Source organism: Leptosomus discolor, chromosome 2 (assembly GCF_034619465.1).
Source record: "Leptosomus discolor isolate bLepDis1 chromosome 2, bLepDis1.hap2, whole genome shotgun sequence".
In the NCBI taxonomy this organism is placed as follows: domain Eukaryota; kingdom Metazoa; phylum Chordata; class Aves; order Leptosomiformes; family Leptosomidae; genus Leptosomus; species Leptosomus discolor.
The window spans coordinates 38,946,159-38,972,841 of record NC_141392.1 but is presented as its reverse complement, the minus strand read 5'-3'; the positions used below and the strand labels follow the sequence as shown (position 1 = coordinate 38,972,841).

The 26,683-nt window shown below is 40.6% G+C and overlaps 1 protein-coding gene across 1 annotated transcript; it reads right to left on the bottom strand.

Annotated features, from left to right (window-relative positions):
• Positions 1-6,976: 6,976 nt before the first annotated feature.
• TFB2M (transcription factor B2, mitochondrial) lies at positions 6,977-17,978 on the bottom strand. The gene is made up of 8 exons (XM_086460933.1): positions 17,654-17,978; positions 16,602-16,690; positions 15,523-15,676; positions 14,989-15,137; positions 13,347-13,436; positions 10,760-10,822; positions 9,322-9,473; positions 6,977-7,699 (listed from the first exon to the last, which is right to left on the bottom strand). Exons 1-8 carry the CDS (start codon positions 17,976-17,978, stop codon positions 7,513-7,515), a joined length of 1,209 nt encoding a protein of 402 aa, XP_086317059.1. The 3' UTR covers positions 6,977-7,512.
• Between the last annotated feature and the right edge of the window lie 8,705 nt (positions 17,979-26,683).

Below are 26,683 nucleotides of genomic sequence, written 5' to 3'. Positions count from 1 at the left end.
CCTCCAGCGTGCGCCGCCACGGAGAGAGAGCGAGCGGCAGCCCCGCCCGCCGCCACGTGATGCGGCGCTGCCGCCGCCATCTTAACTGCGGGCCGGGGCCGCCCCCGCGGCGGGAAGGAGGCGCTGGCTCTTGGTTTTCGGGGGCCGAGCTGGGGTTTTTGGACACGCGTATTTGCTGGCCGAGACCAGATATTGCCTGTGCTGAGGCCGCAGGGCAGAGGGCAGCCCTTGGCCTGAAGAGGGGGTTAAGGATATGTCTCTGTTAACGCATCATTCTGTGATGCTAAAGAAGTGGTTATCGATGTTTCTATGGCCAGTTGCAAATAGGGAATATCTCTGAGTTTTCCCAGTTACTTCGTGGGTTGGTGGGTTTATTTTTAAAGGAAATGGGGCAGTGAGAAAATATCTCGTCATGAGTTAGCCTCGAGACGGGACCTTTCTGGCACAGGTGCCTCGCAGCTGCCATAGTCCGGCCTTGGAAGAAACCCGAGGTGATAAAGTTCCAGCTGCCACGTTGGCCTTGTCAGCACTGTTAACTGCTTCACTTTTGTACCGAGCCAGCCTCAACGCTGACACAGTGGAAAAAAATACTTATGAAAATAAAAATGGCATGAGGACACGTGGCAGTTGCATACCCACAGCTCTGTGTGTAATGGGGTGAGCTTCCCCAGGCCCTGTGCTGCGCAGAGGTGGGCAGCCCTCTGCAGCCCCAGCCCAGGGCTGTGTCCTCCAAGAGGCTGCAGGAAACCAGAAAGCCCCTCCAGCTGGGCAGCTGATGCACATGAGTGCAGCAAGTGCGCTGCATCCTTCAATGTACCGCAAAAGGGGAAATAATTTTGTACTGACACCCAAGGGTTTGTCAGTGACTTTTCTTCACTGATGTGACATTGAAACCAGAGTAGAGAAGTGAGATTTCAGGCAGGGGCTTCATCATACATAAACCCATTCGTTGCAGAAGATGATATACCTTTCAGTTTATTATCTTGATCAACATACTAAACAGTTTCATTCACCAAGGAAAAAACACAATAATGATTCTGTGAAAAACATCCCAAAATAGGACGTTTTACTTAGGAGCTAGCATCTAGACATTTTTCTGCACCTCATTGTGATCTGAACACAAAGTATGGCTGGTCCAGGAGCTGCTCAGCACCCAAGCTCTGACAATGTGTTATCACTGGGAATGCACCCCATACAGCAGCTGCTTTTTGTCAGAGCCATCAGTTATAGAAGCACCAGATAAATCACAGGGGAAAAGCAAAACACTTGCACAATTAAGTGCACCATTCTGAAATGGTGATGTCCAAAGCCCATGCGATGATAAGTGCTTTCCATACGGGTCTACATAGCTTTCATTCATTTATGAGATTACACACGTGATGCAGGCTAAATGTGCTAAACTGTAGACTTCGTCTGTTTTTCGTTGTTATGCCTATAGAGGGAGTTAGGGCTCGTGTTTTGGAAAGGAGTGTTGAGTCGCCCTGTCAAAGAACACTGAAATAGACCTAACAGTTGTGCAAAACAGCCTTTCCTTTCTAAAACATAACTCAGTTTTGTTCTCAGTAATGATTATTTCAGTCTGCAACTGTTTTCATCCAGTTTGCAACACGGTAATCGGAAATTGCAATATGCATATGCAAAATACTCCTGTTGCAAAGAACCAAGGTCCATCAAGCCACAGGATTCCCACAGAAAAAATGTATTTTGACATTCACTTAAAGGCTGCAGTGACGTAGTTCATTACAAAAAGAACTGCCAGAAATCTGTCAGTTAAACTGTCATGCACATTACCGTGCTTATCTTTACTTCTAGCAAATTTTTAGTGTTCAATTACAGTGATATTGTGAGATACTCAAGAATTATCCTCGACAGTTATTGAAATATTAAACTACTACCTCTGTATTTGGCTTGTATGCTTTACTCCACCTATTTAATCTTCTGTATTTCCCTGTGTATGCTGTTTTATTGATTTTCTAAGCAGGCAATGCCTAAAACCTCTAACACAAACAAACCCAGTAATAACAGAAGTTGATGCCTACCCCTTGTGTGGATAAACTTAAGAGATGAATGGTCAAACAATATACAAAAACATGAACTTAAAGTCCTACCCATAAACTGCAAAAAGTACATTCAGGGAAGAGCTGAATATACAATATTCCCTGAATATTCGACACCAGATGTAATTTTCATTATTTTCTCCGTTTCCCAAGTCAGGTTTTCTTGCTTACATGTCCCATAACACAACGGAATCTCACAAAGTAAAAAAACATGTCTGAGGGAAGAACAATAGTCTTTCACACACACAAAAATAAAATCACAACCTCAGAGAGCCCAGCTACTCTAGCAAAACCCCGGGTATGAATGCCTGAAGAAAGGGGCTTTCACCAGGTTGGCAGAAGTTGTACAGTGAATGAAGCCACAGAAGCCCAAGAACAACTTTTGGCTGACATTGCATTTCAACGGATACAACACCACCATTGTAGTAATAGAGGCTTTTCTAGTATAGATACGCTTTTAAACACAGCATAAACATTTTCATTGATACAGTGTTGGGTATTTCGACATCTATAAGAAGAGCCTGGAAGGATGATTCTGGATATCTAGTTTATAGACTGGTCTGCTGAGGGGGGCCATTCAACAGAGTCTTTGAGCAATGACAATCAACCAAATGCCCAACTCAGACGTTTTTGGAAACATCAGTCTGAATTTTCTGAAAAGCGTAATGATATTATGGCAATAGATTCCAATAAGTGGTCATTTAGCGCTTGACTATATTTAGTTTAATTAATCCCTGTTATTAGTATGGCGTTTTTATATGACCAAGTCATCCATCTGACAGGCCAGACTTCCCAACAGCTATTTGAAATGCATGACACATTCTGGACAGAAGCAGCTGTCAAGGCATGTAATGGAGGCACTTTTGTGGGAAATATCACTTAATTGTGGCTGATGCTGCTGAATTAGTCACAGTTCCTTACTGTTCGTATATGAGACACCACAGTGGAAGTTTAGCTCTCCTACCTCATGACAGCATGTTTTACATGAATTTACAGAAAGAATTGCAGTAGTGAAATAATCCAAATTCTGCTCTTTAGTCGTAAATGTGCAATACCCATTCCAACCAACAAGGCACAAAAGTGATTTTTTCTGAGACCAAATTATGGCTCAAAACACAAAATGTTAAATTTTGGATTAATACAAAATCTGTGTCCCTAATGCCATAGACTAACTATCAATTAGTTGAAAGCTTGTAAGCACAGACAGATGAACACATAGGAATCTCTTGACAGAGTCTCTTCACTTTTAATGTTGGTGTGCTAGTTAAAAATTGATTCTAGAAACTAAAAAAAAAAAATCACTGCAGAATCATTTTAAGCACAAATTCATAATAAATTTCACTCAGTTATGTAGATTTTGCCTGCTGAATTTTTACTACAAACTTTAGAAAAACTTTCTACTTTTGAGTTTTGCCTGCCTCAAACACATTAATTCCCTTCAGATAGCAGACACAAGCTTCTGAAGTTCATCTATTTGGTGTCTTATCAATAGGAACTACATCAAGTGTCGAGGTCTTGCTTACATTACTAGTAATTGACTGTTCCATTTGGTGTATCTTAACTACTCCTAATTTCCCTTGGGCTTCCTATGCTTGCTGCCTGTTGCATTCTATCAGCTGGGGACAGCCAGCATGTCTATTTTTAGCACTGACGTGTTAAACAGCACACGCAGGGAAAGATGCAATAGCTGTTGAGCAAGGACATCTCCCACTGATTACTTGTCCTTTCTGGAAAAGTTACTTTTTACTTCCATTTTCTCAGTGTTTATAGAAGAAAGGTACAGCTTTGCTAATCAAAAACTTGCAAAGCTTAGATGGAGTTTTCAATCCACAGCCCCATAGATTGCGTTTAGCCTGCCAGCACAATTAATTCAACCTATTTCTCAGGAAGCCTCAGGTTCTTCCTATCACGCTTACAAGTCTTAAACTACACTACACAATCTGTTTCCCAAGTTTTATGTTGATATTTCTATCAAGGTTATCATTATTACCTGCAAGGCTAAGCTGTAATTATTAAAATGTCCAATGCTGAACAGGCCTAGTAGCCAGTATTTACACATTCCACCTTAACAATCCCTTATCGCATCATCTGCTGTTAAGTACATGCTCACAAACCTTTCTTCCAGATCAAAAGCAAACTACTAACTACAGAACCCAACTTGACTGATCTCCTACTTCCCAAGTGGCAAAGTTTCTCGTTAGCCAGGCCAATAAGTATATCCTTAATCATAAGGACCAAGTTGCTTTCTGTATTTGTGTTTGCTGTAATTTTAACATAGTTAAGTAGTAAAACTTTAGGCAATTGCCACCACAGTCATGGGATATTCTTTTACAAGCACATGGATGGCAGAAGTGATGAGGGCCATTAGAAAAGACTTTGCACCTCCGAAGTTACAATCAATATACAAACTATGATATAGTGGTGCTTTAATATGCCAACAGCCATTTTCTTTGCAACTCCTCTGAGAAACAGTATTTGAAGAGTGGGCGCAACTACTAGATAAATGTGTCGTGTGGTTCATGTTTTAGAGGTTCATGGATTAAATCAGCCTTGAGGGGAAAAAAAAAAGGAAAACAAAAAGAAACTACAACCTCACAGTCTGGAAATAACTGAAAGGAATATGCTATGCTGTGGACCTTCTGTTAAGTATATTGTGTACATGGTGTAACCTTCACCTCATCCAAGATCACAGATTCAAAGAGAAAACATAGGAAGAAACAAAATCTGCCTAAAAGATTGCAGCTAATTAATGTAATTTTAAAAATCTATTACTTTATATCTTATATATAAAGCATCATAGTACACAAAACTATGTAAAAACAACTGAAATGTGCAATGTTTTTAAATGTTGGTGCTAATTTCAAAATATTTTTTATTACTTACTCTTATCTGGCATAGTAACTCACTCAAACTAATGCACTTTCAGAAATGGGAAACTTTGTCAACCCACCATGGTAGAAAAGTAGTTCCTGTAAACCTTTTGGTCTCAAAAGTTAGCATGATCTTCTCTTCCAAGAAGGTCTAGCATTCTAAATTTTGAGTCACTTTGCAGTTTTGTTTTCTCTTTGAATAGCATTTTTGAGGGTTATTAAACTGTAAGTACTAACCTGAATTTCTATAGTTTTCCTAGTTGCAAGTTCTGTCTTTGCAGTTATATGAATCAAAAATAACTGATGTTGGCTCAATTTTCCATCAACGTATTGAGGAATATGGCAAAGGCAGATATGCAAAGGAAAGAAGCACAAGTAGTACAGGGGTGGTTAAAAAACATAACAAAAATGCATGAGAAGCCTTTATATACAATTTTAAATTTCAGTTAAAGTTTGCATTCAACATTATTGTACAGAAGCTGTAAACCTGCAACAGCAGGAAGTACCGAGTGAATAGCATCAATTAGGCAAATCCATAGATTTGATTTGAAATCTACTTCAATTTCACTCTCCCATATTTATTCACGTACACCAGTAACTTTCGCTTTTTTCCATCTTTTCCATCAATAGCAAAATCATTTTTATGACAGCCATTGTTCTCTTCATTTCGCATTTGTCATCAGGGCTAAACATACTGCTTACACTCAGACTTAATAGCAGAGCTCTGGTTAGCATTAAATCTCCTCATTTCAAGTCCCCAGTTACACAATCTTCCTTCCACTTACAGGCTCCTGCTGTTACCTTGGGAGTCTCTGCATTGCCTCAGTAAACGTTTTCCAATAGCATCCAAAAAAATCACAGCATAATTTTCTTTTTTTTTTCAGTTCATGTTTGAAATGTTACCAGCAACACAGTTATAGAAGTTTATACATAGACAGTGGTGGTCTTACATTTTATGCATTGAATACTTCTCCTGGTGTGTCGATATGAGATATCCTGCTGCAACAAGAGCAAAGTATTCAATTCAAGGTAGGGGTGGTGGAATCAGCCAAGGAGACCCTGCATTCTTGTAGGCCAGTAGATAAGACAGTTACCATCTACTGAGACTGAAAAAAGGTGGAATTGCTTCTGTTAATGCAAGTTTGCCATTCATAGTCAATTTGTGGTGCAAGTTATCTGAAACAGTGAGAGATGTAAACAGAAAGAAAGCCTCAAATCTTCACAACCTACACCAGAACACCAGTAACGCTCCGAGACAGAGTGCAAATTAAACCTCAGCCTTTCCAATAATTTCACCACAACATTACAAAGGTTCATCAGCAGTTTAAACAGATAGCTGCAGCCCGGCTAGCAGAGTGAACCAAGGCTGCTTGAAGTCAATTTTTCTTCTGCAGCAGTAACTGGAGGAGGAAGACAAAGACGAATGCTTGTCACATCTATACCTCACACTAGGCTTAAGAAATACAATTCTGTGTTTGCATTGTTTTGGTCACTGCTGTTTTCCAAAGCCTGAAAAGAGCTCAGCCTTTACCGAAAAGGCATTTTATTAACTCATGCTTTGCTAAAAAAGCATCTTTTTGGCCACAGCTTTTCCCAGAAGAGATGGTATAGAACACGGAACCAGTACAGCCTGCCAGCACTAATGGACAACAACACAACAGTTACATGGTAAGACAGGAAGAGAAACTCGGAACAGGTTGCATTATGGAGTACTATGGCTAAAAGGAGAATTTTAATAGCATATTTTTTTAAGTAAGTTATTTTGTACATACAATACACATTAAACAAATACATATTGACAAAGGTTTCAGGTAAGATAATTTTTTTTTTTCCCCCCAAACTGTTTATACAGCACTGAAAGTTCTGGTGACTTTGTTTTTAGACCTAAAATAAGATAAAGCCTATACAGATATAGGTGTTGGTGTATTGTAAACTGCAACAGGCTGCCCAGTGTTCTCTTCAAATGTTCAAAAGAAAGAATTGTTACAACTTCTTTCCCCACAGATATAACAATCTTAGTTAAAAAAAAAAAACAAAAACAACTCTGAGTTGATGTTTTATAATGCTGTCATCACCTTGTCTTTTATTAACCCACCACTATTGATTTATTAATATTACGTTGACTTTAGACTGCAAGATTTTTACATCAGGAGACAACATTACAGATGCAGGGGCTGTAAAGAGCTGTGTATTTTGGGAATCTGTGAAAGCGCATTCAAATCACTGAGCACTAAAATACAAACCACACAAACAACAATATTTGGTCTGTTGGGTTTTTTTTTTTCAAATGCTGTAAATATACAGCAGTGTAACAAAAAGTTCCATTTAAGTGGTACATCCAAAAGCAGCAGGTCACTAATGTGCTCCTGGAAAAGATGCAAAGTTTGTCCATTCTAGATAGGATTGTGATCAAATAACTATGAATCCATGTCACAGGTTAGGCTCTTGTTACTTGCTAAATTTATTTTCCTGTTTGGACAGGAAATCATCTAGCTAACAGTATCTCTGATTTTATTTAAATCATTTCTTATCAAAGTAATCTTCCAGAAGCAAAGGTGATCTTCCAAAAGAAAGCAGCTTTAGATTTATAAGTTTATGTTCCTTATACTTTCCAAGACGTTGTCATGGAACCAAGTTTCAGTAAACATATTAGAGTTTTGCAAAGCCTCAAAAAGACGCCTATAGTCTTCTGGGTATAAGTTACGGGTTGCAGCATTTTTTGGTATTTCTAGCTGTCTCAGCAATTTGCCACTATTGTCCAAGCTCCATGAACTGAAACAGACAAACAAACAAAAAAATCACAACAGAGCATTTGTGTGAAAAATTAAAGAGCAAGAAACAGTATCTAAATGTTCCTTTCACCCATCTGCAGCTTCTAGAAGTTAACATCTTCCTGACAACACAAGTTATTTTCAATCCAAACTGGAATCAGGAATAAATCTCTGCTGGATATAAGGAAGATGCTTTTTTACAATAAGGGCTGTGAAACACTGGAACAGGTTGCCTAGAGAGGTGATAGAAGCCCCATACCTGGAAACATCCCTTGGATGGGGCTCTGAGCAACCTGCTCTAGCTAAAGATGTCTCTGCTCACTGCAGGGGCTTGGACTAGATGGCCTCTAAAGGTCCCTTCCAGCCCAACCTATTCTATGATAATACACCAGATAAAACCCCCAGCAGACATAGACAATTCCAAACCACATAATCCTCCTCATTAGAGGGTGGGTGCCCTCCCTCCCTCCTTCACCCCAACTGCGTCAGTCAGTAACAGGCATGACAGCATAAAAAGGGGCTGTTATTCAATGCCGGGGAAATGAAAGCCAAGGTCATCTTCAAGAAGACGATTCAGTATTGCACAAGTTAGTGTGACTTACACCACCCAGGTATTTTCTTCTATGTATAAACAGATGCATCCACTGTCTCCCCATCTACATTACTGCTATGAAAACTAGACCTTTTATAAATGTGCAAATACATTAACTATTTCCCAGACAAGAAAAGGGTGTATAAATACACAGGAGATGCACATTAGAAGCCTTCAAGGTTAGCTCCACTTCCTGGCCAAAGGATCCAGTGGAGATTAGGTACACCATTGAGCTTCAAAAAAGAAATCTATTAAGGGTCTTTGCCCCTGTCTTTGCTAAATGAGTCACTGGAATTTACTAGCTTTTTACTGTTTGGGTTTTTTTCCTTTCTGGGAATTAACTTCCACAAACTACTACCAGCAAATGAGAAATATATTCATTATTTTCATTAACAAGTTGAAGTCAGTGCTTTCCAGACTGCAAACACTTCCCATTTATGGGAAACAGAAATCTACTGATCATAAAGCAAAGTGAATTGCTCCAACATAATACCAAAAAGAATAGTTAAAGAGAGTTGCATATTTGGTAAATAAGTCTAAAACCTAATCTGTTAATTAGATAACAGAAAGCCATTTCAGGAAATCCCACTGAATAACCTTCAGCTGTTTTCATTATAGCATTACTTTGATGTCTGTTATAAACTGAAACTCTCTTCCAGCTTTTAATTTCTATACCCGCAAAACTCCTGGTGACTTTACTAGTATGTCTGCAGAGTGAAAACTTCTTGCAGATACATGACCTCACCTCCATTGGAGGTCCAGACAATTACTGCACATCTACACTCTAAATACTTGTTGACCATCCTGTCAGACCTCAAATTTTTATCATCTGTGAATACAGGCCAGGAACAGTCCCGACAATATTGCACTGTGGGTTGCAAAAATAAAATGTTCTGTTCTACCTGTAGATAATTAATTTTTAAAAAGCCGTACTTCAGCTGCAAATAAATACTGCTTTGAGAACATATTTTAATATTTTCCTATATTTCTCTGAAGAAAAAGTATAAAACCTGTAATTCTTTCTTACTTACTTTAATCTATCAATAAGTCTAGACTTGGGTTTAGCAAAAGACTGTTTCACCATGAAAATAAAGGTAGCTGAATTTGTGGGCTTCAAGCTTCCTGTAAACAGATTTTGGTGAGGAGTCAGTCGTACCAGACATAAATGGTCATTTGGCAGCCACTGCAAGAAAAACAAAACAAGTCACTGAAATCACACATTTTTTAGACAGTGTCTGTCTTTAGCTAAAAGTAAGTGTTTCATCTGTGCCACCAGGAACATTTCTTAAAGAGTTTTAGAACTCTCAGCAAGATGATTTCATTGGAAGCTGAGGCTTTAAAATTTTGTTCCAGAACAAAGATGCTTTACCTTCCTTGCCCTTCGAACAGGAAAGGAAATAGGAACAGACATATTATCACTTTGGTTTTATTTTTTAAGACTGAACTTTCTTAGTTGAAATAGACAATACAGGCTTGATGTGAGTTTTCAAGAGATTGTATGGCCTATAGTATTTCTATACTATGCCAAGCATCAGAGATCACTTCAACTACCTGCCTTTTGTATATAAAGACTGAATTACTTGAGTGTAACACAAAGACAATATCACAATCTAAGGATTTTATGAAATTGGGAGGGAGTGGAGTCCTCAGTTGAAATAAATGTACTTCTGTATTGGCAGCAATGGATATATTGTCCAACAGATCTCACATCTGTACTTCTCCTAAGGCTGTCACAATGCATCTCACATAATCCACCTGATATGCCTCTCTACAAGGCTTTACAGCAACACACCTAAGTGTGTAAGGCACACCCAGTCACTTACCTTCACTTATAGTCACTTATATTGTACAGTAACAATTCAAACAACACTCAATATACTACCATAGCAGTTTTCTGAGGAGTAACATGCTTTTACATCACTGGTATTAAATAGAAATATTCTTGTATTATACAAAGGAACATCAGCACTTCTCTAAAACAGAAAAGTAAAGAACTTTACACAAGGTATTTTTCCACTTCTCAAATTTAAGCTTTGAGACACGCTTTTCAGCAATTAACTAGCACATGGAATCTATACTAGACATGTGAATAACCATTTAAATCAAAACCAGCAGCGTACTGATTGCACTATTAACTGTGGTAACGCTTGTTTTGTTCAAGCAGGTAGATGTGACCCTGTCAGTAACTTCTTTTGAAAAAGACTTTACCTGTTCACATCCCTTTATGCTGTTTTTTCACTGTATTTTTTCCAGCATAGACAATAAAGATACTAATTTATTTCAGTTTCTAAGCTACTAGCAATTTTTCACCCCACTACTGACACATCTACATGCTGCCAGTAAGTTCTAATCAGAAGAACACTTCTTTAAAAAATACATGTGTAAATGTTGTTACAAAGATATTTTAACCTTAATTAAAGTGGTTTAGTTGCATCTCCAGAAGGAGAAAAGTGCACACAACGATCTTACCATGCTTTTTGGCACTGCCAGTCCCCCATTTTTCAAATTAGTTACAAATGATGACCAAGGTTCCTATGGGAGGGAGCAAATATATTACAGAATTAAAGTGCTTTGTTAGAATAGAATAGAATAGAACAGAATAGACTAGACTATTTCAGTTGTAAGGGACTTACAATGATCCGTCTAGTCCAACTGCCTGAGCAATTCAGGGCTGACCAAGTTAAAGCATGTTGTTAAGGACACTGTCCAAATGGCTGTTGAACACTGAAAGGCTTTGGGACATCAACCACCTCTCCAGGAAGCCTGTTCCAGTGTTTGACCACCCTCTCGGTAAAGAAATGCTTCCCAATGTCCCATCTAAACCTCCCCTGGTAAGCTCTGAACCATTCCCACACATCCTACCACTGTGAGAAGAGCTCAGCACCTCCCTCTCCACTTCCCCTCCCTCAGGAAGCTGTAGAGAGCAATGAGTCACCCCTCAGCCTTCTTTGCTCCAAACTAGACAAGCCCAAAGTCCTCAGCCACTCCTCACAGGACATTCCTTCCAACCCTTTCACCAGCTTTGTTGCCCTCCTCCGGACGCATTCAAGGACCTTCACATCATTGTTAAATTGTGGGGCCCAGCACTGCACACAGTATTCAGGGTGAGCGGCACCAACGCCGAGTACAGTGGGACAATCGCCTCTTTTGACGGGCTGGTTACACTGTGTGTGATGCACCCCGTGGTGTGGGTTGCCCTCTGGGCTGCTAGGGCACACTGCTGACTCGTCTTGAGCCTGCTGTTGACCAGCACCCCTGGATCCCTTTCTGCAGGGCTGCTCTCCAGCCACTCCTCTCCCAATTTTTACTTGTGCCCAGTATTACTCCATCCTAGGTACAGAACTCGGCATTTGGACTTGTTAAATTTCATCCCATTAATCATTGCCCAATGCTCCAATCTGTCTAGATCCCTCTGCAAGGCACCCTGTCCCTCCAGAGAGTCAACAGCACTTCCCAGTATGGTATCATCAACAAACTTGGGAAGGGTACATTCGACTCCTGCATCCAGGTCACTGCTAAATCTATTGTACAGGACTGGCTCTAGAACTGAGCCCTGAGGAACGCCGCTCCTGGTCAGTCACCAGTCAGGCGTAGCCCCATTCACTACAACCCTTTGAGCTCTGCCCTTCAGCCAGTTCTTTGCCCAGTGCGCTGTGAACCCGCTCATCCCACAGTTGGACAACTTGTCCAGAAGGGTGCTGTGAGGGACAGTATCAAAAGCCTTACTGAAATCCAGAAAAATTGCGTCCACTGCCTCCCCTTCACCCACCAGGCCAGTGACCTGATCATAGAAGGATACCAAATTAGTTAAACAGGACTTTCCCTTGTGGACCTGTGTTGACTGTGCCTGATGACTGCATTATTCTTTAAATGCCTTTCAGTAGTACCCGTGTAACCTTCTCCATAATTTTTCCCAGAACTGAGTTAGACTAACAGGTCTGTAGTTTCCTGGGTCTTCCCTCACACCCTTTTTGCAGATTGGAATAACACTGGCTGCCTTCCAGCCAGCAGGGACCTCCCCAGACTCCCAAGACCTTTGGCAGATGAACGAGAGGGCTCCTGCCATAACATCCTTCAGTTCTCTGGGGTGAATTCCATCAGCCCCATGGACTTGTGAACATTCAGCTGATACAATTTCAGTGTCCACAAATGGAAAGTCACTGTTCCCACGCTCGTGGTCCTCTGACCCAGGAGACCGGGCAGCCCAAGATCTATCAGTATTATTAAAGACTGAGGCAAAAAAATGCATTGAATGCCTACACTTTTTCTTCATCCCTATTAGTCAGATGACTCTCTTCAAAAAGTATCATCTTATTCTTCAACTCATTAACATTTACCTTAATATATACATCGTAGTATAAGGTATTTGAAACTTTTCACTTTAGATTAGCCAAACATTTAAACTAAGAAGGTAGGTTCCTAGAAAAACAGAGCACAAAGATAAATCTGAAAAGCATAAAGTAAGTGAAAGTTGATGACCATGTGCTCACATGGAGGTGGAGGGACAACATCAAAAACTTTTTAAGCTAAACAATAGCGTATTTGACAAGGCAAGATAGCCATTGCCTAGCAGGAGAAGCAGGCCTGCTTGGAACACGAAGGCATCAAGATTCAAAAAAATACTTCTACTGAACTGAGCTCAGGACGCTGAAAGCATACTTGACAGCAAAATGCAGAGGACATAACAAAGAGCAGACTATGATGGATTGGAAGAGCAGTCTTCTAGTCTCACACAATCCTTAGCAAGATAGAAAAAGACTTGTCTGTTGCACAAACACCTCTCTCTTATCTACCAGCTTCTGAGAGCAAATGTTTTGCAGTACAGTGGCTTGTAACGAAAATACTGACATCATTGTTGTTAATGACGCTGCTTAATTGGAAGTTTTACACAGAACATGTTTCAGGTTTATACATCCAAAAGTTTTCAATAGTTCTCCAACTAATTTAAATGTCAAATTAGCTTCCAATTGGTTTACAATAGTAAAACAGTATAAACCCTTTTCTAAAAACATGTCCATAGCACTAGACCGTGTCAACTGGTACAAAAAAAACTTACCATGTGCAGTAGCTGAATTTCACATCCTACTTGCCAAAGTACAGTAAGTGCTTGGTAAGCCCTTGCATCCCCAGGCTTTCCTGTTAATACCTAACACAATGGCAAAGAAAGAGCATTTTTGTTGCAAAAACTAAGATTGCTTCTTTATCTAAGGAAAATCCTTATACGTATCACAAGTGGTAAGAAATTCATAGTTAAGTCTAAAATTCCACAGTAAAGTTGCATTAGGCCTCAAATACATACTTGGTGCTATTTTAGTACATCTTGTCAGAACACATGATTAGAAGACACTACAGCAGCCTCAGTTTCTTTGCAGCAGTTGTTTGGATAACTGAACTGTGTAGGAATTTCCAGCTTACACTTTCCTGTCCTTTTTTTCCTCACAGAAGAGAAACAGGGATCATATTTTGCATAAAAACCGTAGCATGGGCAAAGTTATCAGCTTGCACTGATAAGATAATATTCCCATTAAGACACACAAGCAGAGGAAGCCAAGCATCAGGTGACCTCACTGAACATTAAGCAGCTTGCAGAGTCATCATCGTGATCAATATTACAGATCAGACAACTCTTAGGGCAAGAAAAAAACTTGTGGTTATTCTCAAACAGGGCAAACAGAGTATCAGGGAGAGTTAACTTTGCATAATAGGTTTAAAGAGCCTTGTCATATGATCAACCAAAAGGATCAACCCAAAAAGGAACCAGCAGTGCCCACTAAAAGAAGGTTCCGATTGCTGTTACTTAGGTACACAATTCTCATTTAACAAGGTTCACAATAAAACCAGAAAACCTAACAATAAACCCACAGTGACTGCACTAAATGAATAGGCTGCCACTTGTTTGTTCAAAAATATGGCCATTAAAAACATACCATTTAAATTAAAATTTCAGTGGTGTCCAACCTGTCAGTTTAAGGAAGGATATACCTAAGGCTTTTAATTTTTTTTCAGTGGGGTGTTAGACACAACACTGGTTGTGTAGGCACACCTGGAAGACTTTGCTTACTTCACGTAATTAAAGGTTTGTGGCTCTGTATGAACCTTACAGTTTCACAGAAAGACAAGGCACCCTTGAACTGTAAGTACAGTTCTAGAGATTTGGGACAGCATAACTTAAGAACGCATAACCCAGAAAGCTGCTGTGCACCTTAGTGTACAGAACCTTAATAAAAAGGTGCATAAATCACCCATGTTTTGCCTCAGTTTTTTTCAGTACTGCATACAAAAGTGGCTCAACAGGACAAGTGCATCTCACTGAGTATGGTATTTAGTAACTCTGAATCCTCTTCACGAGGCATTTTAAGTTCAGTCTTCATTGAACATTACCTGCAACTAGTAAGCAATTTTGTTGCAAAACCATGTTACAGAATTTAAGCACCTCACAAATTACAATGGAAAGCAGCTTGTCTGCTGCTGCATATCCTTCTCAAGCAGCAGTCTTAACATTTGTAAGATTTGTGGTTATGTGACAACAGAATGTTTCTTGACAGTGCTATTACTGCATAAAGAGGAAACAGACAAGACAAAAACTCTATCAGGAAAAGAAATTCACTAGTAAAAACATTAACTATTCAGTATAAATGTTTTTGTGTTCTGTGAAGCACCACTTATTCCTTATTACCTGTAAAATCTCTTTCACATACCTTGTACTCTTTTTCACTCATAAAGATGTTGAGTTCTACTCTTCCGTATCTGTATATGGAATTGCATTCATACAGGGCAAAGAGAAGCCTCCAAAGTGTGCTCCTTTCGTTTTTTTGCGGCAAGATTCCAAAAATTTTCACAGGTACATCTGTTTCAATAGTGTGTGAAAGTATCTTTAAATTTTTGCAATATGTACTAGACAATCTCATTAATGCTAATGTCTAAACTACAAACAATTAAGAAAAGAAAGTCTCAACTCGTGTTGTTCAAGAATGAATACATTCAAGCTCTGGTCAAAGCTAAGCCCAGTTTGCATTGGACTAAACCTTTAATAAAGACAAGCAAACACCTGACATTTCATATTGCCACAAGGGTTTTTTGAAACTATCAAGAACCTAAATAAAGCTGAAATGTAGGAAACAGTATCCATTAATCCAGCATATATTAAATGGAACATGTACCTCAAGCAATTTTGCCAAACTGCCTATGCACCTTCAAATGCATTTGTAACATGTGTGATCATATACATATACCTGCACTCCAAGGAACTGCTGCTACACCCATGGTTTCAAAAAGTTTGTCGGAACACAGAGCAGGTGGTTTCACCGTTCCGACCGCCAAAGGATCCAGTCTGAAGAAGTCACCGTAAATTACCTTTAATTGTCCATCCAGGCTATTCTCTAGGGACTGAATAAAATTAGCTTCAGTTGAAGATGTAGTAACCTGTCTTGCAAAACATCCAACCCAAACAAGAAAATGTTCAAGCACCACCTAAAATTGTTACCCAGTCAACAAGAGTCAAATCTCAGAGCTGCTTCTTACAGCTGATAAAAAGAGCAGCTTCCTTCATCATGCAGGGCATTTTGACATTTTTGTGCTGTTCAACTGGAGCTTTAAAACACATTTGTAAATTGGTAAGACGTTCTGCAACGTTTTGCAGATACAGCTATACTCAACTAAGCAAATGAATGAATTTAATAATTTACATCTGGAATTCTTCATGTATGCAGAGAGAATGCCTTTTATACACATATCCAGTCAGGTGGGAGTCTTTGGTTCCAAACCTCTAGTTTACAGCACTGTAACACAATCCTTCCAGTGCAACTCCTGCAGCTCAGTGTCTGACCATCTCTGAATGTATGCAAAGCCAAGAGGCACAGGAGAGGACAACACACATAACTGTCTTAGTATTACCGGTCAATTGCAGGACAATAGATTAAATAATACCATGAAACAGTCAGAATAACCAAGACTATTTTTACAGATTTCTTAAAGCTGCATACAGACGTGTTGCTTAAACACACACAACTACCATGACTCTGATCATGTATCAGCCTCGAATTTATACATGAAACTATACAGAGGAAGACTATGAACTTGAATTCCCACATACACAAAATGTCAAATCAGTTGATGAGAAAATAGTCTGTTGCTGAACACTCAAGATAAACCCAAACAATATTTGCTATTATTAAGACTTATTTCAGATGTTACAAGTAACAACCACTGGCTAATTCCTTTTTGATCCAACAGTTATTACACAATTGTAAGTTATTTTCTTATTCTCCCTTTAATTAAGTTTTAAAAATGTGCTACCAAATCAAAAGTGTACCTGTAAGTTCGGAAGAAAAGCTGAGTTATTTTCTAGAGCTACCACTCTAACACCTGCATTGAGCAGAGTTCGGGTCAAGATTCCAGGACCTGAAGGTGGAAAATGAAAAAAAAAAAAAAAAAATTATTTTTTAGTGTGTTTTTTCCAAGTCATTTCCTTTAGTGATTTTCGCAACACAACACTTGGGACACAGCACCTTCAACAGGAGATAACTTCTGTTTGTTTAAACAAACACTTCAAAACAAGAGTTATAAAAAAGATTTACAGGCAGCCTGCCTGAGATTGGTCACTGAATTACATTTAAGTACAGCACAAGAATTAGATATAATGTTTCAAATATTTCTACTACTTTTATTCCTGCCAACTGAAATATACTTCAAAACCTTGCCCATATTATCTCTACAGGTAAAACACCCTGCAGAATGCAAAGGGCTAGCTGTGTAATGGCCCAAAGTCTTAGGCGTGCTTTTACTGGCAGAGATGAAGTTTGCCTACAAAACCAAAAACATTACCTGGACAGAAATTTACATCTATACTTACTCTATAGCAAAATTTTAACATCAGTGACTCAAGTCTCCAGACTGAGCACTCACTCATTCCCCACAAAGCTCTGTATAAATGGACCCCCCCCACCACCCGCCCCAGGCATACCGCAGTGCCGCGACACCCAGACGGCCCCGCCGGTCGCCAACGCCCGCCCTGAGAGGACACGAGGGCGGCGGCCGGCGGACCGGGGCAACCCCCAGTACGGATCCCGTCCCGGAGGGCCCGGGCAGCACCGACACGCAACGGAGCCGCCACCCCCGCCGGAAATCCCGAGAGAGGCAGGGCCCCGTCCCCTTCCCTCAGTACCACCACCTCTCCGCGGCCCCGGGGCCCGTTACCGCCGGTGGCGAGAGCGGCAGCTCACACTGACCCCGCAAGGTCACTGGGGCACGCGAAGCAGCGCCGCGTCCCAGCGGCCTCAGGGCCAGCGAAGGCCTGGAGGCGCCCACCGTCGGAGGGCGGGGGGAAGGCGGATGGAGGACGGCCGGAGCCTCGGGGCAGCTTACCGGGGCCGCACTCGATCAGGACGGGCTGCGGGCCGGGGCTGGCTTGGCCCAGCAGGCAGCGCTGCACCGTGCGCGCCAGCCGCGGGCAGGCAATGAAGCGGCGGAGCGGCACCCCGGACCGCTGCACTTGCTGTACCAGCCGCTCCGCCTCCGCTGCCTCCGGCACCCGCAGGCCCGGGCTCGGCCACTGCCCCGCCGCCCGCCTCGCCGTCACCCAGCACGGCGACAGCCCGCAAAGCAGCGGCCGCAGCCCCGCCGCCAGCATGGCCTCCAGGAAGCGGTGGCAGCGGCTCATAGCGCCCGGCGGGGCCCGGCCTGCAAACATCACCGCGCCGCCGCCGCCACCGGCCCCACGCTAGCCAGCACCGGGTGCGCGATCGCCGCGGCAACGAGAGCGTCACTTCCGCCTCTCCCCCGGCCTCTCTAGCGCTCTTCCGCTCTATCGTCGGAGGTCTGTCGTCCCGCCGATCCTCTCTATGGTGCCAGCCCTGCACTGCCGGGAGCCTGCGGCAGCGGCGGCGCGGCAGGACCATCCCCCTCACCTCCACGCCATGCCGGCTGGTGGGTCCCGGCCCCCCGAGCCGCAGCAGAGTTGAGGTGAGCTGACAGGGGCTTATCCGCACGAGGGGAAGGGGAGATGTTTTCCCCGCTGCCACGACAGGGGACTACGGGGAGGGGAGGGTGAGGGCCGCTGGGCGGGCGGTGGGGACGGCACCTTCCCGCCGCCCGTCCGGCGGCGGCGAAGCCCCGCCGTGAGGCCAGCGAGCGCGCGCGGGCGGCGGTTAAACGGCCGCGGCGCGCGGCATGGGGAGGCCGGTACCGGGCGGGCGGGAGGAGCTGTGGGGGCGCTGAGCTCGCTGCCCGCCTCAGCCGGGTTGGCAGGTACCTTCAGCTGGAGCGGTGCTTCCCCCCGCCCCGGAGCCAAACCGGAGGGATAAGAGGTGTGGCGGCGGTTGGGTGTTGAGAGAGGGGGACCGGTAAGGAATCCTCTGCCGGTGGAGCGATGATGTCTGCTCAGTTGGTTGGTGGAAGTCCCAGGAGCTACGTATTTAGTTTGAGGTTTGCCCGGGAGTCTTTGATCTTCCGCGTCTGCAGCTGAATAGTCACTTGGGGACTCGGTTCTTTGTATCGCCCCGCTGCCCTCAGCAGGTGCAGGATCCTGCTCCGGCAGATCGCCGACATCGCTCCTTGTTGGCTTCTTTCTGCCCGGTGCCGTCTTTAGGTAAAACCAGTAATTCAACAGCAGGGACGTTGTTCTTTCAACGGTTTCCCTAACGCCTTAACGGCAAATAACTTCAGGACCATCTGCAAAACGTTCTGCAAAACTGGGAGTTCATCCTTCAGGGATATTGTGCTAAAAACCTGGCGGTGGCAGGTGAGTGGCTGCAGTGTGATGGGGTTCTGGGGAAGGGGAGAGAGAATCCTCCCAAACGTGTTTCCCTGCTCCCTCCCTAGTTTGTGCAGAAGGCAAGAGTGGTGTGGCAATTGCAGAGTTGACTGGTCTTCAAACTAATGGCTCAAAAGTAGACTTTCTGTATGATTTTGTGCAATATTTTGTTTTCTTATATCTCGTTTCTCTGTAAAGTGAGAAATAAACGTGTGCCTACTTACTAAACAAAGTAATTTTGTTTGACATATCTACATTAAACACAGCTCGGGACAGAAAGTTGTGGCTTTGCTGTTTTCTGTTTGGCAGATCTGCATGTGACATGAAGAGGGGCTAGGCTGAATTTAGGAAAGATTGCAAATGCCTTGTCAAATGCAGCAGTGCTTCGTATCTGCCATTTATTTTTAAATACTCTGCTCTTTTACACCGAGTGCTGTAATAGTCTTCCCTGTGCCTTAAGGGAGACGGACAAACTGTTCAGCTGGATGATGGGATAGACCTCAATCCATTTTTAAACTGGACTTTATGTTTTTAATAGCTTTTCTCCTCTCTCACTAATTAGCCTGGTAATTCAGTAATTCATAGGGCTTTTAGAACATCAAGCAGAACTTGGTTTTCTTAGAGCAAGTGTTTAGTAATGTCCTAATTCAGCATTCCTTATGGAAGTTTATTGATAGCTATGGCCACAGAAAGGTTATGTGGTTAGGTATAGTTAGTATATTACCTTGTTGTATTCCATATATTTTAAGATTAATTAAAGGATTTTGGAGATTTCTGTTGCCAGTCAGAGCACTTGGGAGTGCTGGGGTCATCTTTGAATGGGCTGTTCAGAGTAATGGAGATCATTCAGAGGATTGTTTGCTAAGCAAAGCCAAAATGCCCTGACATTCTTCATACACTAGAAATCATACACTTCATATTTTTATTTACTTTAGCTTAGCACTTGCCTGCATTGAACCATAGATCTCTATAGGATAAATTTATTAATTTTTATTTGTTTTCCCCCCCTAGAACTGCCAGATATATGCTGAATCTTCATTCATAAAGGACTACCTCTTTCTGACTTGGTCATTATCCTTGAGAAACTGTTGGAACCTTAGGAAAATGGTAAGTCTTGCATATTTTTTTTTTGGTTAGAAGTTACAGTGCAGAACGTTGTTTTGATACATTAAAGTGTATCCCAAGGATGTCTGAACAGTTCTTATTAAGTTAATGGCTGATTGTGGCATGTATTTTCTAGTTTAATCCAGCGATTGCAACATGCAAATATTTGAATTTACAGTCTTGCCTCAGAGAGACTTATGTCTTTCTAATTTAAGTGCATTGTTGGGTGCTCTGGAATTATAGTTTCCTCCTAATTCTTTTTCTAAATAAATCAGAGAAGGCATCAAAAGGATTCCCTGTTTGAGTGGATTCCAGTCTATGCTTGAACCAAAAGAGTTCATCAGTTGTATGGGTCAAAAAGATTAGTGAAGAGATATTTTTCTTCTCAATGGTTCACATTTACTTTTATTTGGCTTCATTTAAAGTTTGTTTTTTAAGTTAACATCAAAATGTTAGTCTTTTAGTATTATTTTGATATGTATTAACCTCTTGGCTGTAGTAAATATTGACAAGCATTTCTAAGTAAGGGGGAAAATTGCAGTAGTACGTATGTCTTGACCCCAGTTTTTCAAACTCCTATGCCCTTACTTCATTTTAAATACAAATTCAGTAGAATTCCCATCTTGCACAAAAACCCCCAAGAGGTACGTGAATGGAAATTTGCAGGATCATAATTTTTCTTGTCCTGTTAGTGTTACTTATCATTAGTCTCTCCTGTTTGGCTCAGAATACAGATTAAGTTTGTTAGCATATAATTGATTCAGAAACTCTTTGCCTTTCTATTCTATTCACCATATCCTATTTATCATTAACTCATTGTGAAATGCAGTCTTAAGACTTATTCTTAATATTGATGGTCCTTTTTTTTTAATTATGTATATGTTGAAAGGTTTAACTGCTATGCTTTTAGCATTTTCACTTATTTTGTTCAGCATACGTCAATAATCTTGTTGTAATACTTTGAATGGTGACCAAGGAAAATAGTAGAAGGAGTGGTAAGAGATTTCTTCAAAAGTGCTGTAAGCACTGAGCACTCAGAAAATAGTCCCTAGGAATAACTCTTTTTTAAAAGTCAATCAGAGAGTAGCCTCATTCTTGTCTGCTATTCCCTTGTCATTGCTGTCCCCCACTCTAAGCCCATACATGCACAAACGAGACATGCTGAGGACTGAAGTAGCATTTCATCCTCTGCCACAATCTGGTTTGAGATCCAGTAAGTTTGCAACCTGTGTGTTGTATTGGACATCTTCCTTCAAAGTGAAAATTGGACTTTACAATGAGGGCAGCAATTTTGTATTTGGAGCCACTACGCTAAAACTTAACTTACTGCTTTTCTGTGTGTAATCTGTTGACAATGAAAAATGGCTGGGCACTTGGATTGGGGGGTTGGGTGGAGTTTTTTTGCTGTTTGGCCAAGCTATTAGTAGTAAGGGAAATAAGAATCCAAGGTTCCGTGGAAGCCTGCCTGTTCCATGTGACAGCGTAGCTTCCAGCCTAGCACTGAAAACCTGACTAATAGGGAGTTACTGTCCATTAAAAGTGGGCTAGGTCAAAAGTGGTGCAGATCACTGGAGAGTGAGTGCTCGGACACCAAACAAGTGAAACTATCGAGTTAGTTTTCCTTTGAGATCGTTCCTGAGCACTAGGTGTATGGTGATGTATGTTAGTATAAGCTTATTTGAAAACATGAAACCACTCCTCCTTTGCTATTTTTATGTTACAATAACATGTGTTTAATAGGAAAGCAGTTTTGCACCAGGTGTAGATGGACTTTGCAGCCTTACAAACACAGCAGCAGAGTTCACAGCTGACAGAAGAGCCGTTCAGCACAAAAATAAACATTTTTAAATGAGCCGATGCCTTGAATTCTGTCCCTACTGGTGCTAATAACAGTGTCCACATCTTATTTTCCCTTATAATGAACACTAAGCAGCGATATTTTTGACGTTTTCAGTGGAGAGGCAAAGGGTTCTGTAGTGTGAAGACTGTTATGTAAGCTGTGTATTGTATGATATTTTGGCAGGGGTACAAACTTTCTCACTCTGTGCTATATCTGTTCTGTGTATACAGAGAAATTCAGTCCCTAGGGCTATCAATCTGACATCTTTCATCAGCATTAAATTTACTGCAAATATTTTTTTGTGTGCACGCAAAAAAAGCACTATTAAACCTTTGTGGTCGGGAGTAAAAACATTCAAATAGGTGCATCTTCTGTTTACTTCTCTTGGAATTCCTCTTCGTTGAATTCTGATGAGTGCATTCTGCTGACTCAAATTCACTCGACCCATGTGTGTGTGTATGTCTTGTCAAAAGTCTTCATTTTGAACACTTCGGCAATGCTGACTTGCTCAAGAGCTTGTCACACTAAAGATTTTTTTACTCTTTTTTTGTTTATTTATCTACTTACCGTATAACTGATGTCTCTGAAAATGTGTTGCTAACTTACAAGGAAAGCGTAGGGGAGAAATAATGTCAAATATTTCTGTAGACAAATTTTGGTGTGTTGCACACTTGCTTTTTAAGAATAGAGTTGCTTAGGGGTGTGAAGTTTTTTCTACTGTTGTTCCAATACACTGCTCCATCTGTCCAAACTGAATTGCTAGTATGTGGCCTTATAATGTGAGCTTTAGCGCTGCTTTTATCTGTCCATGTGATTAATTTAATTTTCTTGTTTTATTTTGTTTGGAAAAATAATATTACGCTGCAGGGCAAATTGAGATTAATTGAAAATAACTTTGGGATTAAAAAAACAAAAAAAAAACAAAAAAAAAACAAAAAAAAAACACCAAGAAAACTCAAAAAAACAACCCAAAAGCTAATCCTGGTATTTGTTTTATCTTTGTAATAGGAGCGTGTTAGGAATATTTTTAGGTTTACTTGATGAATATGTCATTGAAATAATACAGAAATTTGTAGTGTACATTTTGGAGGTTCTTTCCTAATGAGTAAAACTTGGAGTCTTGTGTGCATTTACCCTCAAAGAAAGGGCACGATGATCTTGCCAATTTATACCAACATTTCAGCTGGACCTGCATCACAGTTTCCGTGTTGTTCATTCTGTTGTTACAGTGTTACAGTTGAGTAATGGTAAAATAAACAAATTGAGGCCATGTGTCCTGATACTTACAAGTTTGTAACTTGTTCAGTAGTATTTTGGCATCTTCCTTTATTCATGTCTTTAAAATAAACTGACATTCACAGCGCAGAGCTTAGACATTCAATCCCAGTAAGATTTTATGACAGCTGGCATATAAAATTACCCTTTATCCAATGTTGTTTTGGTAGCTGCTTAGTTTCTTATCTGGGTTTCTCTTTTTTTCTCATGGAAGACTATTAAAGTCTACTATTTTAGCACTTAAGTATGACATCATTGGTACCAGGAGAAACAGTAATCATTCAAGGTGTCTATAGGCTATAAATCTCCTCCTGTCTTGGTATCATTTAAACTATCTCAGTTTGGGGTTTAAGTGAAATTCATTTTTACCCTCTTACAGTACTGATACCAGGTTTTATTAATGTTTGTGACATTTGGGACTTTTTAATGGAAAGATTCTTTTTTTAATGGAAACTACTACTTAAAGTGGCCTTGGTAGTAAGAGTTTTCTGAAAAACTGGTCTAAACCCAGGTAGATCTCTGCAGGCTCAGGTATTACAAACATACATTCAAATTCTAATAGAAAAACTGGTAACTGTGTGCTTCAAAAAACCTCGCAGAGATCTATTAATCAAAAGTATGTGTAAATTATTAGAGACAGCTTATATAGCCAGCATCTATTTGCACAATTAGAGCTGAAATGAATTACCTTAATAACTTCCTGTTGGAAAGAGGAGAGTTGAAACAGCACTCAGGACTAAATTTGCCACTGGGTTTAAGTGGTCGCAGCTTCATTAACTTCAATGAAGTTACACCAGTAATTAATTTACGGGGAATTGGGATTTAACATAGACCTCTTCTGGTTTATAGGTCATTGAGTTTTCGCTCGTGCATTTAAGGGCCAAAAAAATTTTGACCAAATTTAAGTGTCTGATTTGTACCTCTTTACAGCACTGGTATGGTCCCCTTTACCAAAATGTCTGTTTCACAGTGCTTTTAATGTGTTCATCTTTGTTACATCCCTGTGAAATAAAGCAGTAATTTGTGGTTAAGCAATGCATTAAAGATGATGTAACAGCTTGACCGACTTCATAGAAGAGGTTCAGAGCAAAGACAGGATTTGATCTCAGTCATTTGTATCTGACACTGAATAATGTAGAAACTAGACCATCCTTCCCTTCTGAAATATAAAACTAACTGATGCAGCATTTTGGTAGAGCTGCTGGATATTCTAATTTTCTAATGATGACAATTATTGAAGTTCTAACAATTAGCTCTGTTCTTAATTAACCTTCCAGTTGGACCTTCAGGTTTGATAACAAAGGGACAAGGATTGTTTCGTAAATGTTATGGACAGATTTTCATTCTCTTTGTGGTTGCTGCTGGCCTTGGTATGATTTAGGACCTAACTGAATACTTTGACCATGCTAATTTTCTTTGTATTGATGAAGGCTATAAAACTTGCTCATCCCTCAGGTGTAAATTATGGAATTCAATCTCACTATAAAATTCAACTGTCAGAAAGTCTTGAACATTCTTGTTTCTGCAGATGGGCAATTTTTAGATAATTGACTCGTTCTTACATCTCCATTTCAAGGGACTGTATGCTGTCATTTCTGCCTTTCCATATATGTTTAAAGTTGTTACCTGGGATCATGAGGGATTTTAGATCATTGTGCATTTTTTAGCTGTCTCTTATGAGGTGGTAGGATGTGTCAGCTTTCTCAGGTCCTAGTAAAGAAAAGATTTGGATAAGAGTGAGCTGAGCTCATTAGTTCTCATAAAAATAGTCTGTACTGATCTACAGGACTTCCCCCCCCCCCCCGGTAAGAACAAAGTACCCATCCTAGAAAAGATGCATAAATTTGTCTAGTAGGAGGTTTTTAATTTTTGTTATACTTTGTAATTAACTTGTGCACATGTTCAGAAGTGTAACAACAATCTGGGAGTTGTTAAATTAGAAGGAAAATATAAAAATGAAAAACTTCTCCTAAGACTTGAAAGGAGATTTGTGCATCTGAAGGCAGGACCAGTTACTCATAGGTTATTCTGACCAATGTTTGTCTAGACTGTTTCTAAAAGTATTGCACTGATGGGAGTTCTCCATCCTCCTAAAACAGTCCATTCTACTGCCTTTCTACCCCTACCTGAGGTATGTTCTGGTGTTTTGCTGCAGACAAGGACAAAAAATGAACACATCAAATGGTGAGGTTCCCTTTTATTCTTATCCCATTCAGTGAAACTTGTCCTAGTGAAGCTTGAAACCCAAAACTTTTCAGACACTTGGGGACTGATCATCGTGTATTTTGAGTGCTGAAAAAGAGGCTTGTTTGTGTGAAATTTTCATCTGAACTCTGTCATATGTTCTAACAAAAGATACTATTTGTTCCCAGATAAACCTCTTGTATTTGGCTGCTGACTGAAACATATTTTTAGAGTAATGTTAAATATGGAAGAGCAGATTATGCCTCACAGTATATGTTTATGATTGTTTATTAAGGCTGTGAATAAGCAGTGTGACTAGGAAGCTTAGAAGTTGAGAATAGCATGTGGAACTTCCTCTCAAAACCTCGCTGTTCCTGCTCTATATAGCTGTAAAGATCATTATGCCTTTAACTGCCACTTGAGAAATTTCGCTTCAATGTCAAAGTGCCAAACCACCAAAGTGTTGATGCTCAGACATGTTTGTAAATTCAGTGAAATTAAATAAACCACTCCTGCATCTGAACACTTCTTGGTGGACAGCGGACTTAACATATTTAAACAGATAGACCTCCTAAACCATGTGTCTGACACAGAAGCAGAAAACACCTATAAAGATATTTTTACCCCTAGCACATTATTTCAAAGTCGAACATAGGGCAAACTGAACAGTCAGGAGGATGGTAATGAGATTCTCTCATAGCAAGGCTATCCAGTAATGGGATTGTACATAAGGCTATCTTGTGAAGTGATAAACTACTGATGAGTCCATGCTGTAAGACAGCACAACAGCATGGTAATTTTTTTCTGCAGAGTTGTCAGGTCGGATAATGGAAGCATACAGATAAATATTTTTATTTTCCTTTCTTTAGAAAGAGCAGCATTGCAACCATTAAGTGTTGCACATAAAACACAATGCAGAGCAGAATTCTGCTAGCTGGAAGTGGTCTGGCTTTGTGAGATGGTTGTAGCTGAATTAATTGCCTACCTGCTTTATCTGCTGTCTCATTCCTTCTGCAGCAAACTGTGTGATGGTCAAGTATGTCTTCAACAATTAGTGCTTTTCTTGTTTGTTTTTTTTTTTTTATTTGTATTGGCTGTGGTGAGACAAGGGCATTTTGAAGTGATCTGGTGATAGTATTCCAGATTTCTGTAGATGTATCTTGGCTTCCATACCAGCAGAAGCAGCAAGCAGTTGTAGAGAAATTGCACTGGCACTTTCTCAAAAGAAATGGGCTTTTTA